At 37.2% G+C, this 16,611-nt stretch overlaps 1 protein-coding gene across 1 annotated transcript; it reads right to left on the bottom strand.

Moving 5' to 3' along the window:
• Positions 1–14,172: 14,172 nt before the first annotated feature.
• Positions 14,173–15,001, bottom strand: LOC149684687 (uncharacterized). Its single transcript, XM_089871315.1, has 3 exons — positions 14,587–15,001; positions 14,464–14,529; positions 14,173–14,402 (listed from the first exon to the last, which is right to left on the bottom strand). Exons 1-3 carry the CDS (start codon positions 14,723–14,725, stop codon positions 14,173–14,175), a joined length of 435 nt encoding a protein of 144 aa, XP_089727441.1. The 5' UTR covers positions 14,726–15,001.
• Between the last annotated feature and the right edge of the window lie 1,610 nt (positions 15,002–16,611).

Here is a 16,611-nt window from a genome sequence, read left to right as displayed (position 1 = left end):
TCTATCTGCCGCTGAAGTTCAGGTGTCTCGACAATGGGTTTGGTTTTTCTTTTTTTAGGTTCAGCCAATCCTGTCACCTTGGTCCTTTTTCGAGGGTTTACATCAAAAGATGATGGGGGCGACTCGAAGGTTGTGGTGGTGCTTGGTAAGATGGGTGGGTCTAGATCTTCCACCGTTAGGTAAGGTACGATTGACGGTTCAAGCGATGACGGCGGATTGACCGGCGATGGATTATACGATGCGTCTGTTAACGGGGCGGCAACTTCAATACCAAGGACGTCTAGAATATCGACGACCTCAGCTTCACCCTCCACTGGCAAGGGAATTTTTTGGACCTAAAAGAAGATATTCCAGTTACATAAGATCGAATTATAGTCATTTCTGAAAATATTGTCTTACCATGATGTACTGTTGACTTCTTTTTAGTCCATTTTTTCTAATGTTGTCCAGATTGGCGTAGTAAGGTAGATCCACCCTGATCTGACCGGTGGGTTCGTCAGAGAAAATCCCGTTGTGCCAGGATCCGTGGTATTTTTTTATTATAATTTCAAATACATTGAATGTTAATAAGAAATTGGGTGCTATTAACCCTAATGTCGCGCTGTAGATAATTCTACAGATGGTGGGCTTGTTAGACTCCATGGTTTAATTCCGTATTTACTTTATAATGATACTTCCCGACGGGTCGAGTTAGAATGATACTTTCCGTAAATCTGAAACGCTATTTATACCAATTCTATCAACACCACGTAATAAAACACACAAGTTTGAATTTAATTTTTATTTTCAAAATAAAGGTCCGATCTAAATTTTTTTCAACCATAAATTTAATCTGTAAGCTTTTGAAAGACAACAGTAATCTGTATTTCTATGGAAAATACAGTTCGATGGCGGTGGTTCTTTTGAAGGACCACTTAATTTAGGTCAGCCGAGAGTCTCGGCATTTCCCACGGTGCCACCGATGGATTTCGAGAGAAAGATCGACTTCTCTAACCTTTTCGTCCAAAAGATATCAGCTTTCCCAGATACCTCACTTAAAATGTTGGCAAAGTCCTCGAATACGTATTCCCCGTCGTTCCAACTGAGAGCACAAATATTCCGCGAAACCCAACCATTTAATCGTCGGTCCTTCAAGCTTAGTTCGCCGAATGGGAACGGCGGCTTGAAAACGAACGTACCGTTTTCACCCGTTTCAACTATATAGTACGCTAATTCTTTAATTACATACTCGTTATTAGCTCGAAAAAAACTAGCCTCTAGGACACATCTCTTCCCAGGCGAAATCTCCATCTTGAATCGTTCAATATCGTTGGTACAATGAATACGACTTGAAACTCACCCCTTTTATACCAGCGTTTTTGTTCACTTAAGTAATAAAGAGTAATCTTAATCTTTCGAGGGGATAGCCCATGACGATGAAATCTTTACTTTCCATAATGAAAATGAGGTATTGAAAATCTCGGAGAAATTGTGCGATCGAGATGAACTGAATAACCGTATTCTCTCTCGTCAATAGCAAAGAGAAAGCTGGGTATAAAGGAAAATAAGCCTGAACACCACATCTATAGAACACCTCAAAATTGAATCGACCGTCGAGTGTAGCCGCGTTAAAGAGAAACACCTCCCGTCCTATTTCTTAATAGGCCAGGACAGATAGGCCAAAAATGGGCTTGACCTAGAACATTTGAACATAAAGATGAAAATTGGTACATGTGTTGTTTTTAACCCAACAAAAAATATACTAAAAGTTCCTGCTGTAGAGCGCGAGCTTTCGCCGCCATCTTGGAAAATGGCCGCCGGGAATTACAAATACAATGTATTCCACGTTCCTCTTCAAAAATTAAGGAAATTGGTATACATTATGATTGGAACCACATGAACATCAAGGCAAAATTTTACAGCTCTGTGTTTAATAGTTTGGTCGCCATATATGAAAATGACCGCCGTAAATGCTAGGTACAGTATATTTCACCATGTTGTTGGAAAGTTATGAAAATAAATATGTCTTTTAATCAGAGCTGTGTGAACCTCATAGTAAAATATTGAAGCCATTAGTCAGATAGTTTTGCCGCCATGTTGGAAAATGGCCGCCATCAATGTCATTTAGATACAGTATATGGTTCAAAAATTATGAAAATTGGTAAAAAAATTTTGAAGACCGTGTAAGCATCATACATGAATATTGAAGACGTGCTTCTGTTGGTTTGGGCGCCATCTTCGAAAATGACTGAGCCAAATATATTACCGATATATAAATTTTTTCGATATTTTTTTAAGGATCATTATTATTTACCCGATTAAAAAATTATTTTATTACCTATTATTTTTACCCGATAGCGATTGAAAAAATTGCCGATTCAAAGTTCCCGATAAAAAACGAATTAAAAAATTATTCGACCGATTATTTTTGCCAAAATTTTCTTCAAAGTTAAAATCTGTTAGTCGAGGATTTTTGGTGAAACAAATTACTTCGCAATGGACTGTCATTCCGAATCCATACCATCAAGTGATGATGACGTTGAACCAAGTGCAAAGCGGCTTAGAACTACTCTCAACTGGGAAACTATTGGCTCATTTAAAACTAAAAGTGAGGCTCATTTGTATGTTAAATCATTCAAGTCCTTCAACTACAACACGAAAGGAAAATCAGCCAATGATACTAAGCTGCTATACCTTTGCAACGTCAATGACAGATGTCCAGCTCGGTGTAGAATACGGTTACCAAAAGATTCTGACGAGGTAATGTTTTACATTGTTTTCGGTAGAAAGATAGGTTATTTAATTTATTTACTTAGGTTTTTGTTGACAAGACATCCAGTTTGCACAATCATGAACCAAAGATATATGGTATTCAAAGCCCAGTGAAAAATGCAATACGAAGCTTAGTTGACTTGGGAATTCGCAAACCAAACCTAATTCTTAAAAACTTGGAAAAGGCCGGTCATTCGCTACCTAGTAAAATGCAACTAAATAACTTTCTGACAAGAGGTGGATCAAATAACTTATCTTTGGGGCAACTAGAAAAACTTTGTAAAGAACACGCATCTGCCGGAGATGAATTAGACAAGCCATTTGTGTTGTCGTATGAAATTGACTATGAATTTAAACAGTTTAGAGTCGCATTTTCGACGCGACGACTTTTGTCAATGCGTCATATGAGCGAGGCCATTCAAACAGACGCCACATACAAGTTGCTATATCAAGGTTTTCCTGTTCTCTTAGCCGGAACGTCTGATAAAAAGAGAGTTTTTCACCCTTTCTTGATGGGGGTCACACATGGGGAAACAGAAGTAGATTTCAAATTTATTTTTAAATGCTTAAAATATGACGAATATTGTCCGAAGATCTTAATAGCAGACTGTGCCGATTCCATAACGAATGCTTTTTACGCAGTATTTGGTTTAGAATTCACCCGGGTTCATTGTTGGGCGCATGTGATTAGAAATGTTGACAAACGATTGAGGTCTTTAAAAGGGGAATGGAAGTCCCAGATTAGGTCAGATATCTTGTCTCTGCAAATTGCTAAAACATGTAACGAGTTTTCAACTGCTAAAATTAGATTTCTTAAAAAATGGGAACCAATATTAGTAGCTCAACCATTTCTTGAATATTTTAAACGGGAATATTTAGAGACTTACACTGGGTGGTATGAGGGAGTAGCTCAAGGTTACCCTTCTACAAATAATGGTCTTGAATCGACCAACAATGTGATAAAAAATGAAGCAACTCTTAGAGAACGTTTATCATTACCCAAGTTTTTCGAAAAAACTTTTGAAATACTTAATTCGTGGTCCAAAGAAAGAGACATTACGCGTCCGAATTCAAAATCGTTTGCTCAAGAACCTGAATTTGATTTGTCACTAATGACAAAGTCATTTGAATTCACTCAATCACCACAAGCCTTGTCAATGAAATGTAGAAAAATTAATGACACCTCCTCGTACTGGTTTATTCTTCCTTCTGGTAAAGAAAAATCTAAGTTAAAAGATACAGAGATTAATGGTTTCATCAATATGTCCAAAAACCAAAGCTACAAAACATTCGACTCCTACAAACAGTTTCAATCAAGAATGTGGCAGGTGACAATATCCGTTGACATTTCCCTTAAATCAGTTTTATGGAACCAATCAACTTGTACATGCCCACCGGCCATGAAGAAATACATTTGTCACCACATTCTGGGTTTGGCTGTAATTTTGAAACTCTTTGCATTACCCCCAGAATCCAAAAATTTACCAATTGGTTCTAAAAGAAAACGAGGTCGCCCGGCCAAATCTACAAAAGCTTTAATTATTGACTAAAAACACTTGTTCATGTTTTAATAGTGTAATCGGGAAAATAAATATTTTTCTATCAAAAGTAGTTAATTTCTAATCGGTACCTATTAATTTTCGATTATCGGTAATTATTTATCGCATATAAATAATTTTTTAATCGGTACTTTAAATACAACCCGTGTTTTAGGCTCTATGAGGTTGTGTTACTTAGTTTTTATTGTTTAAGTATTTAATAATAAGGACATAATGGCGAGCTCCAGCAGTATAACCTCGGAAATGGGAACGAACTCTGTTTTCGACTTGCTGTTTATCTCTGATGGAACGAATGAGACAAATTTTAACCTGGCCTTTGAAAGAAGCATTGAACTGGAACTAAAACCTCAATTTCACTCAGTTGAAGATGAAGGTGAATTATGCCACACAAGTTTTAAGTGAAACTGTGGCCTTTGCTATAGAAACTCTTTTTGGAGAGAGCAAATATTTAGAAACTGTTAAATTTATTCGAACATTTAATAAGTTCTTCGATTTCTGTAATGTAAAAAATTGCAATGAAGCCTCGCGGAAACGAAAACCAAACAAGAGTCCGTATAAGTGCTTTAATGACGAGCGTTTAAAAGTAAGGAAATTATTTTAAAATTTTGTAACTTTGCTGTAACAGTAAATTTTAATTGTTTTTTATTGTGGCTAGAAGGAGATTTTATGAAGTACTTGATTGAATGGGTAGCAGATGTTGCGAGTCGACCTGGTGATTTTTCTATAGCAGACAGAGACAGGATGCTTTTAAGTCGGGAAACAATTCAAGGCTTAAGAATTACTGGTAACATATCTCCTTAAGAACAGATGATGCATTACAGAAACTGATAGTATATGTTCTTATTATAGCTCTTTCAACAGTACAGATTGTAAAGTTTCTCTTACAGAAAGGTGCTCAGTTTGTACTGACCGAACACCTAAACCAGGACCCCCTAGAACAAAATTTTGGGAGGCAACGGTGTTCAGGTGGTGAAAATTGTAATCCCTCTGTCGCACTCTTTGAGGCCAATATGGATAGATTGAAATCTTTACAAGGCCTGGTTGTAGAAGTTGTAAATGGCATCACATCTATTCATTAATAGAATGTAAACTTTTGATTAGCACAATATCGAAAATCCATGTTTCATAAATACAATTTATTCTCTTTAATATCAACAACCTGTCAAACATTTCATAAATATTTAAAAAAAATAAATAAATAAGGCTCTCACAATTATCTATTTGCACATACAGGAGTCTTTGTTTTCTGGTGGTAAAAATTCCATAAAGATATCGAGATCTTCGTCGTCATTTAAAAAAAGATGTTGAGAGTCCTTAATGTTAGACCCTTTTGAAATAGGAACATTGTTGTCTGGAATATGGATAGTGGGTGGCGTCATCACAGACTCACTTTCACAAATAATGTTTGGGGGTAAAAACTCTTTAAAAATATTTATATTGGGATCGCCGTTTAAAAAGCTATATTTTGAACATTCATCTACAGAAATCAATGTTTGAGATGAACAGGGTATATCAGGAATGTGTAGAGTAGGGATTTCCATTGACACATCTCTGAATAAAGTGGTTTTTTAACATTTTTCCTAATCGTTACTTTCTTGGGTGAACGCTTCACTTTCTTTGGAGAGCTCTTCACTTTCATTGGAGAGGATTTCACTTTCTTTGGAGAGCATGTGTTCGGAGATTCATCGCTCTTGTCTTTCGGGCCTTTTTCGCTTTGATAGCTTCTTTTCAGTTGTATTGATAAAGTTCTAACAAATCTTTGACCAAACATTTCCCCCTTGTGTTTAAAAATACATTTAGGACTTTTGACAACCACCTTTTATTGTCTGGCTTTGCGTAAAGTAGTTGCCACTTACGATTAACTTCAGTATTGACTAGGATTTGTTTTAGTGCAATGGTGTTGAGATTCTGCTTTCGATTTCTTGCAGCACCATTTACACAAATTTTATCTGATATTTGTTTCAGCACTTTGATTAAGTCAAAAAACGGGTCTGTAACAAAAACCAATCCTCCTCGTGACAGTTTTACGGTCCAAGTTTTCGTGGAATCAGTAAGAACGTGATCCATTTCTTTTTTAAAAATAGCTTTCGTCAGTTCTGCTGGGCATTTATTCTTGACTAACGAAATGGCTGAAAACCCCGCAACATAGATAGTGACTGCGTGGTTTGGCTGTATATCTTGCTCAATCGTAATTTGACCCAAGGGAGTGCGATGACTAGACGTTGATTCTAATGGTTGTAGCTGCATTGCTTCCTTCTTAGCCTTTGTGTTTTGCTTGGCTACAGCCGTATGCACTCCCACTTCAAGTTTGGCCATTAACATTTTGGCAAAGATTTGTAACACTCTTGCCACTAAGGTCCGTTGGCTCAGTTCTAACACATTTTCAAATTCAGGGCACAATAGTGCCAAAACTTGTTGCACTTCATTTGAATGCCTCTCAGCTATACAAATTCTGTGTGTTTCTGTCAAGAAACTTTCTTTCGTAGTATTTTGATGTTGGGCAAATTTAAATTTCTCAAATACTAACTCCAAGAGTTGATTTACCCACGTAGTTGGCCCATTTTGAATGACAACCAAAAAAGGTTTTATTTTCCCGCTGTTAAAGCAAAAGACAAATTCCTCCACCGAAATTATCTTCAAAGAAGCTTTGAAACATTGGTTTACAGCTCCTAAAAACGCATTAAACAAGGTAGATTTAAAATTTAACTTACCTTTCAATGCTAAAGACATTATAAACGTCTACAGTTGCGGACGTCTCTAGTGGTGTCAGCAAAGAACTGTTCTGCGCCAAATTTTCAAATTTCGTCTCCCCTAGAGACCCTCCCGCAACATTCTAGTCCCACCCTAGAGGGAGGGGCCACTAAAAATCATACCGGAAATAGACCTGGCCAGTTTTGTTGATCATGTGATTTTTGAGCTACATAATATTCCTCAGTTTCCACTCCCTATTTTAAATTCTCTCTGCTTCTAAGGAGCTATTAATAAACGAGTATAATATGAACAAAAATGGTCTCAATTAAATGACGAAATGAACTTAGCTTGAAAAATTGGTACTTAAATTAAAGTAGAATATTCAGTTAAGCTTCGATATTTATGATATAGGCTCACGATGATAGTCTTGCATAATAATTACATCCAAAATCCAATAGGCTCTAAGACTTTGCTTACTAAACCACAATAATATTTTTGAAGGGTAAAAAAGACTAAAATAATCACATCACATTATTTCTCGCAATGAATCCACGATCATTCTATCGGCTTTAGACCTTTGCCACTAGCCGCTATTCAGTCGGTAATGAAAATAAAGGTTCCCCGTAAACAATACAAGATTCCCGTGATAGCGGTCGCGTTTTAGAGCGGAGATCTCTCCTTCCTTGATTCTCAGAAACCTCTCAAGCTGAAAATACGAGGGTCCCACCGTACATAATTTCGAGTCGCCGTGATAGCGAGGCGCATAGACGAACGTCTTTCGAGGGATAAGGCACTAGCGTATTTCCCCGGAATTACCTCTTTGGAGGTTTTAATGCCGTATATTCCGGCAATAGGCCTACAATCCGTTCTAATATTAAAAGAAGAATTGTAAAAAGAAATTCCGAGTGTATTTCCGCGTTATACCGCGTATTACCCTTCCTATCGTACACCATCACTTCATTACAGAGTGGCTTACCCTTCGCCAAATTTTCTGTATAGAATAATATTTTTGCAAACGCCATCTATGATGTCGTGTGCAAAAACAAAAAATAGAGCATCTATACTGGCTTCATTTGAGTCCAATATTGTTCGACATTTGTCTAAAGGGCCGTCCACACTGAGTTTCGCTTTGGCACGCACCAATTAGCGTTGCTTCTGACAAGCGCGCCGCAATTCAGTACAATCCGAACAATTTGCTTCACTGTTCCGACTTAATGCCTAAAATTCCTTGTTAAACAATGCTTTAGACTACACAAAACCATGACAAAACGATACCGTGGTGGATGCTTTTGCTTTGCTCCAATTTCAATTTACGACAAATTTTCTTTGAGTTCTTTCTCTTATCTGGTGGTATGACTAAGAAATTGTGATTGGGAACTAATAATTTTAGTAAATTAAAACTACTCAATGTCTTCTTTTGTGTTACACACGAATAGTGGAGGGTAAAATCAAGGTAATGTTGCAAAAAATTGGATAACTGCCCCTCGAAATAGACTGTATAGATCTGCAAGACGGGGTCAGGAAGGGCGTAATCAGTGAACGGTTCACTTTATTGAAGTAATTCTGTGTGATGTTTAAATTACCACGACAGGGCTAAAATTATTAGGCATAATAGGAAAACTTTATATTATATCAACTTCATTTAACAGAAAATACAAAATACGAACAATTCCGTTCCATTTGTTCCTTCAACTTCGGTTTCAACTTTTTGTTCTTGGCTTTGTACTTCTCTACATTAGCTATTATGTTAAGCACTGTCTCATCCCGATCTCGGGAACTTTCACTTAAATTCTGCTCCTCGCTCCAAAGTTAATTACAATTTTGCTTATCGCTTTGAATTTCATTGGCATTTAACTCCACGCTAAGAATTTTTTTCCTCGCTTAGCAGCTTATCGGCATTTCCCTTGTAATTCCTTTCGTTATTGGACAACTGTTTAAGTAGACGTTCATATTGCTATAAAAGCAAGAAGAATATGTTATGAGAAACCTGAACTTCTACTGTGGCAAGCGATAAATTTTAGCTTAATATTTTTTTATTGCACTGTAGTTTTCAGTTTCTTCCCCTAACGAGCTGTACTTTTTTTATACTCTGAAACCATTATTTCTTCCATTTCTTCATTTGTGCCTATTTTCCTACCAAAAAAAAAACAATCAAATAAATGTTTCTTAGAAAATAGGTCCAAAAAAACCCAGTCTTAGCACAAGTGGTCTTACCCAATAAAAATAAGTAAAAAATTAAAAAAACCTCTTTTTTCTATTATTGTTCTGAGAATGTATGGCGCAAAGTCCTAAACTTAACATTTAAAATAAAATCTTGCTCGCCTAAAGGATGCTTATTCTATCTATAGAACAGTGGAAGTAGCAGGCTTATAAAAATACCAAACGCTATGCAATGTACTATTCAAAATCAATTTAAAAAAAATTATCAAAATTTATTCACCCAAAAACGTTGTAGCTGTTATGGTTGTAATTTTTATGGAGGGGGCAGGTTGGTTGGTGCGGATTGTTTGCGATTTTTACCACTCCGAGTGACGATGACATCACGGAGAGGTATTGCACTGGACGTGTCTGTCTGTGTGTGACTATCACCGCGTTCGCAGTTGGAAAATCGGATCAAACATGTTCGCAATATTGGCTTCTACTCCATTATCATCGTTAGGTGTAAGATGTTCGCGGTGATCGGCAAGAGTTACGAGAAACGTCTAGCCTCCAAATGGCAGGGCTTCCACCAAAGGTTCACACAATTGCGGGTTTTCTTATCATTTATTGTTAATCTATCGCCATATATACCATAAATTTCCAAAAGTTATTAAATATTCATATGCTAGAATTCAAATTTTAACAATAGCTATATTAAAAATGAGTTTAGCAAAAACGTTTCTTAAAACGACTTAACTAATATTAATGTAAATTACTGACGATAAAATAGGCGCGTCATCCTTTTGGAAAGTTTTTTTTTTTGAATTTAACTTCGTATAAATCATTCAACACCGAGAGGAATAGAAGGTATGTGTTGTCTTAATTTCTTTAACTTTTCACGGTGAGGACGATGCCACGAGACAGGCCTATGCAGTATTAATTCGCGTCTTGTAACGGAACCCCCTATTTCACCGTCCAACATGATATTTAATTGTGGGTAACTGTTACAAATGGAGCAGTGCCCGTTCTTTTGAACCTTGGTTGTTTTTTGCGTCCCGTCGCTTTTCTTTTCCGACGGGGTGGTCGGGCTCGATTCGCTTGTCTAATTATAGGTTAGTTCTAGTTTAGACAAGATCGCCGCCATGCTCTGGATTCTTTCTCGGCCATGAGAGTTGTTTCGTGAATACACGTCAATAATTCGCTAAGCTAGTGAAAATATTTCATTTTTTGAATGGAGTTTTAACTAGGCCAGAAATTGCAGCTTAACCAATCATTTGGTGTTAGCTTGTGCTTGCCCACATTCTTGGTCTGATTAGAGCGTGCTAATTGCAGTAATTATTTCCTCCTTCATTACGATAACTCTCTTGAGCACGTCGTGGGTGCTGTTGGTTGATTATTTACGGGCTGTGAGGGTTTTTTCCCTTCATCTTCAAATGCATTTTTTAATTTGATTTGAAAGTTCAACCTTGTAAGAAAAATCGAGAGAATCTGAACTAACTCTGGAAATCATTTCTCTCACTGCGCGCTGTGTTAATACGCCTTTGGTGACGATTAAGTTCAACAGATGAAGAAAACAATTGGCATCGTCAATTTTTCTTATTCGCTTAGCGACAACCATGTTAATCCCTGAGTCACGAAGCACCAAGTGTAAAGACTCTTTTTTAAGCTCCCAGTCTTTTTGTATGTCTCGAGTCGAGATTCGATCGAGTACTCGCCTTCATTCGAGTACTTGCACAGGCCTACCTGACCCATAGTTTTATATTTCGTGCCATTCTTTTATGATTAAATAATTTTTCTTCTACAAATTCCATATATAGATTTGCTAAAACGGTAGATAATGGGTTGTCCATGGCTAAGCCTTTAGTTTGAACGTAGAATTTTTCCTCAAAGCTAAAGTATGTGTTTTCGATGCATATTCGACTAAGTTCAATAATTAAACTAACGGATAAATCAGTTATATTTTTTAATTTGGGATCTAATGTTAATTTGGACTTTAATACCTCGAGAACACCATCGATCGCTACTTGGGTGTATATATTTCTTACGTCTAAACTAAGAATCGAATCAGAGTCAGAAACCTTCATACTTTTAACTTTTTCTACAAAATCATAAGAATTTTTGAGGCTACGTTTAGTATTGTTAATGAGGGGGAGATTAAAGGTACAAGATTTTTAGCAAGATAATATGTGGGTCCATCAATGCTGGATACAATTAAACGGAATGGGCAACCCATTTTTTGGACTTTAGGTAAACAGTAAACACGCGGTGGATTTAAATTACTTGATATGAACCTAAAATAGGTCCTCTTATCTAGTTCCTTATTTTTAATGCACTCAGTGATTTTAGCACGTACGAGTTTGTCGATTTTTAGGGAACAATCATTTTTAATTCCAATATAATCACCACTGTTTTCAACTATATTCAGGAATTTTTCGTCTAGAATTACTACTATACCTACCTTATCCGCGTTAATAATTTTAATATTAGGGTTCTTTTTTATATTTTTCAAAGCCTTAGTTAAAAAGCAATTAATCAGTAGCAGTTATCCAAACCATCTACTTGATTTTATTTTTAAAAACCATGTGCCGGCCATCGGACCGCCAACACCTTCTTAGCCTGCCGCCGGACCACCAGTACCCATTTTGCCTGGCACCGCATCGCCAACATCTTCTTCGCCCGCCACGGCATCGCCAACACCCATTTCGCCTGCCACCGGATAGCCAGCACCCACTTCGCCTGCCACAGGACCGCCAACACCTTCTTTGCCTGCTACCAGACCGCCAGTACCCATTTCGCCTGCCACCGGATCTCCAGCCCATATTTTGCCTGGCACCGCATCGCCAACATCTTCTTCGCCCGCCACCGCATCGCCAACACCCATTTCGCCCGCCACCGCATCGCCAACACCCATTTCGCCCGCCACCGGATCGCCAGCACCCATTTCGCCTGCCACCGAATCGCCAGCACCCATTTCGCCTGCCACCGCTTCGCCAACATCTCCGCCTGCCACAGGATCTCCAGCACCCACTACGCCTGCCATCGAACCGCCACAACCTTTTTTACTTGCCACCGGACCGCCAGTACCCATTTTGTCTGCCATCATATCGCCAGCACCCATTTCGCCTGCCACCGCATCGCCAGCACCCATTTCGCCTGCCACCGCATCGCCAACACCCATTTTGCCTGGAATCGCATCGCCAGCACCCATTTCGCATGCCACCGGATCGCCAACATCTTCTTCGTCTGCCACCGCATCGCCAGCACCCATTTTGCCTGCCTCCGCATCGCCAACACCTTCTTCACCTGCCACCGGATCGACAGCCCCCATTTTGCCTGCCACCGGATCGCCAGCACCCATTTTGCCTGCCACCGCATCGCCAAAACCTTCACCAGCCACCGGATCGACAGCCCCTATTTTGCCTGCCACCGCATCGCCAACATCTTCTCCGCCTGCCATCTCATCGCCAACATCTTCTTCATCGGCCACCGCATTTTTACCGTTATCAATCGCCACTAGGCACAGAGGTGGTCCTTTCGCGTGAATTTTCATTTGCTCAAGTATTTCTGAGTCCTGTCAGATGGGGAAAAGAGTTAAATATTCTAATGAATAGATATGAAAATAAAAGATATTTACATACTTTAACTTCTTCAATAATTGACATAGTTTTAATTCCTTTGGTTTGAAAATTTCCTGCCTTTTAAACAAACCACATCCACGCGAAGTACATAAAATCGTGGCCCTGAATTAAACAATTTAAAACGCTGTTATATTAGTTTAATTGATATGCAAATACCTTATTTTTTCTCGCTTCTGATATGTCTATAATTATATTGAAGAATTTTTCAACATTACGGGATACTGATTCAAATACCTCTCTTCCGCACACAAGGCGAAACTCAAACAAAAACTGCAAAGTGCAAGAAATCTTATTCAATGTGGGCTTTATAAAGCACTTTTCTAAGTTAGAAGTTAAAAACAATACGTTTAACTTACAATGTCGACAGTTTCAAAACAAGAGAACACTTCTAAAATCGCTTCATCGCTATTGATAAGGTTGGTTCGCAAATTGAATGTCTTTTTTAAATTTGCCTTTACAACGCCCATATCTGGCTTGGCTTTAATCCACTCAGTTTGAATAATTTTTATACAATTTTTCTCTTCATCAGCAGTTGCCTGGTCTCCCTTATAATGGCTACTCGAAAATCCACTAAAACAAACACACGTATTTAAAGGAAAAATTGATAAAGCCCTATTGAAATATGAAAACCCACAAAGTAAAGAAATCATTTAAAATAATAAGAATCTTAATATAAAATAATGTTACGCTGCGAGCTCTGGTGGGTATGCACATTTATACATTTGAATGAAAGGAAATAAATGATGGCAAATATATTCATTTAATGTGGGGTATAAAGTACAGATATTAAGCAATTAATAATTTAAACGAGGGTTTTAGCTATAGAAATACTGCAAAATTCCTTTACTTTAAGATATCGTAGAATTTAGAAAGGCATTAAAATATAAATGCTCACTTTAAGACGGGTTTTGATTTCGAATTCTTAGGAACTTTTGGTTTTGAGATTGTCTCTGTATTTGCCGCAGCTAAACGCTTGAATCCTTTTGTTTCTCTCGTTTCATCAGTCGATTTTTCAATTATTCTTTGCTTTCTTATTTTCGAGCTAAGTGATTTTGTAAATTTTTCCTATAATGTATACAACTTAATTACTCATAGCGAAGAGCTAAAAAATGCATTCATTATCGGATTTATACCCATGGTGTAGTGCCGTCTAATTTTATGCTTGGATATAGTTCATACATCCTTGAGCCTATATTTGTGTAAGCGGTTCGTGTACAAACATTGGGGTTTTTTATATAAAAAAACAGCATTCGGAGACGAAAATATGCCAAGTATGGCCACTGGTGACAGTACCATCCTTTAGGGCTTTCTCTATAAACTTAGAAAAGGCAGGAATACCATAGTCTGAAATCTTCGCGTATATATAGTTAGAATATTATCAAGTTATATATAATTCAAATATAACTTACTGAGTTTTCTGGCTTTTTGTTATTGATATTTTCTTCCTCAATAGTAATAGAAGCAAAGCTGGCTTCTTGATCTTTGCCAATGGTATCAGTCTCATCAGCAGTTTCTTTGCTGTTTGAACTAAGAAAATTTGGCTTCTCCGTATGCTGCTGGCAATTTAAGGTCTGAGAATAGTTCTCGCAACTAGTTTCCATCACAGACATGCTAGAATTAGGTCCTACAAAAACAAAATTATTTCAAATATATAAAGTTACACCCCTATCCAATAATTTAACTACTTATGTCAGAAGACGCTCCTTTTTCTAATGGCAAGGCAGGTTTTGAAACATCATTTGCGTTAATCACTACATTAATAAATGCGCAGTTAAGTAATAGTCTATTTACGAAGGTTTATGAAATACTTTTTTCGTGTTTCGTAACTGGGCAACAACAGTAAGCACAATTGTTATTTGTTACATCTGCACTTCTTTCGTATTCACAGCACTCGTCCTTTCCACAATCTTTACACGCACCCCTAAGGATGTTCCGACTATCTAACATTTCCGAACTGCAAAAAAAATCTTCAAATTAGGAACAATATGCGAAATTGCAAGGGGATGACTAGCAAATTTGTCTTTCATTTGGTGGGATGAAATTAAATGTGCTAAACCAACGCCTTATTACACTAAATATCAATATAGCACATCTATCTCATTGAGAATAACGACTCAAATTATTAAAATTAAAAATTATATGGTACATAAAAAATTAAAAGTATCAAAATATACATAATTTTCATTAAAATTTAGTATAGTTATATATGAATGAATATCTATAAATTTGTACTAGGAATGAAGCATGAATATTTGTTGACCACATAAAGATTTTCTGCTAAGTACCTTGGGGCCAATGGAAATGGGTTTTGCAGAGATGACTGACGAACCAAACTATATAATTCGTTTAATACTAATTTGTACGTATTAAAATCTGGGTTGTACTCGTTTTTTGAAGACTCTTGGATCACAAAGCACAAATCATTTTCTAAACTTAATATCCGATGAACAACGGCAAAATTTGGCTGTGCTTCATTAATGCAATTTAATACTATACAGTTGCCTTCCCTGTAGATATGGCCATGTACAACAGCTTCTTTGATTTCCCAAATTTGAGATAATCCCGCTAAAGCCCTAATGCCCGTTATTATATATTCTGGATATTTTGACAAGTCCAATGGTCTCTTAACAGATATGTCATTTCCACCGTATAAATAGTTCAAATTTGGGCTTCCATTTGGTCCTCTTTGATAAAAACAATTTCTCAGTAATCTATAATTGCCCATGCTTTTCGCTATGTTTTTAAAGCTTCCCCACTTGCGCCCTTTAAATACCGAAAAAAAATGCTTCAAATCTCATACACCAATGGTGTCTTAATGGTCCAAACATAGAAATCTGCCTAGGTAGATGTATTAGATAATGGAATTTTGGTTTAATTGAAATATCCGGGTAAAGCCGCCGAAACTCTATTATGTATAGTTCAACGGCATTTTTAAGCTCGTCAACCGTTTTTGATGTTGCGTAAGGCGATGTCCCGATGTGAACTATTTGCACCAAGCGAATGAAGTTTTTTAGATTGTCCTTTGACTCATCTGTAACCCTTTCTCGTATAACAAATGGCAAGATTTCTATTAGAGTTAGACACGAAGCTGCGGATATATTTAAAGATCCTTCAGATTTCAGGATAGAACTTTCAATTGTTGGTGGTTTATTTCTATTTTCAAGATAATAGTATTTACAATTATTAAGGGATTGATTTAACCATTCTAAAGTAAACAATTTGGCTTCAGAAATGAAATAACTCAAAACTGCTTTTAACTCAACAAGGGCAACGCCTTCTAACAAAACATGCATAGGGTCATGGGTCGAAATACTTAAGTCAATACCCTTTATATCAAATAGAGGGGAACGCCGGTTTATACCATATTCCTTACTAAAATCCTTCCTATATTTTTCGGTAGAAATTTCATCTAGAATATCACATAAATCAAGGTGATCTTCTGTTGTACGCAAACTAAAATGCTCTTCTCTGAAGTGCTCAAAAACATCAGGCTTAGATCCATGGCATGTTCTGCAACATTTATGAGCGAATCCAACCCCCTCTTTAAAACCCCAAAGCTGGTTTGAAGCAGGAGTATCTGCTGGTGTACCAAGTAAAAGGCCAGTTAAATTTTTACTAACGCCATCTATTTTAATCCCCAAATCTACACCATTCTGAAGTTCATTCATAGATTGTACAAAATCTAAAAGAATATTTTTTATACCAAATTTCTTAATGTAGGATGATTTAATGTTATTTCTATGGGGAGTCTTCTTCTATGGGGAGTCAAGGGTTATAATGTTATTTCTATGGGGAGTCACGACTCCTACGAGTTGGATGCCCCACTTAGGTAT

This window comes from Phalangium opilio, unplaced genomic scaffold (assembly GCF_054372755.1).
Source record: "Phalangium opilio isolate 3A_F unplaced genomic scaffold, DU_Popi_V2 ptg000037l_1, whole genome shotgun sequence".
Taxonomy (NCBI): domain Eukaryota; kingdom Metazoa; phylum Arthropoda; class Arachnida; order Opiliones; family Phalangiidae; genus Phalangium; species Phalangium opilio.
This window is presented reverse-complemented; position numbering and strand designations above follow the sequence as displayed.

Bases quoted from the DNA above. Each gene is read 5' to 3' on its own strand.
- LOC149684687 (XM_089871315.1), bottom strand. From the start codon at position 14,725: ATGTTAGATAGTCGGAACATCCTTAGGGGTGCGTGTAAAGATTGTGGA. The intron at 14,530-14,586 runs GTATTTCATAAA...TTATTAATGTAG, and splicing joins AGTTACGAAACACGAAAAAA to TGATTAACGCAAATGATGTT. The intron at 14,403-14,463 runs GTAGTTAAATTA...TTGTTTTTGTAG, and splicing joins AGGAGCGTCTTCTGACATAA to GACCTAATTCTAGCATGTCT.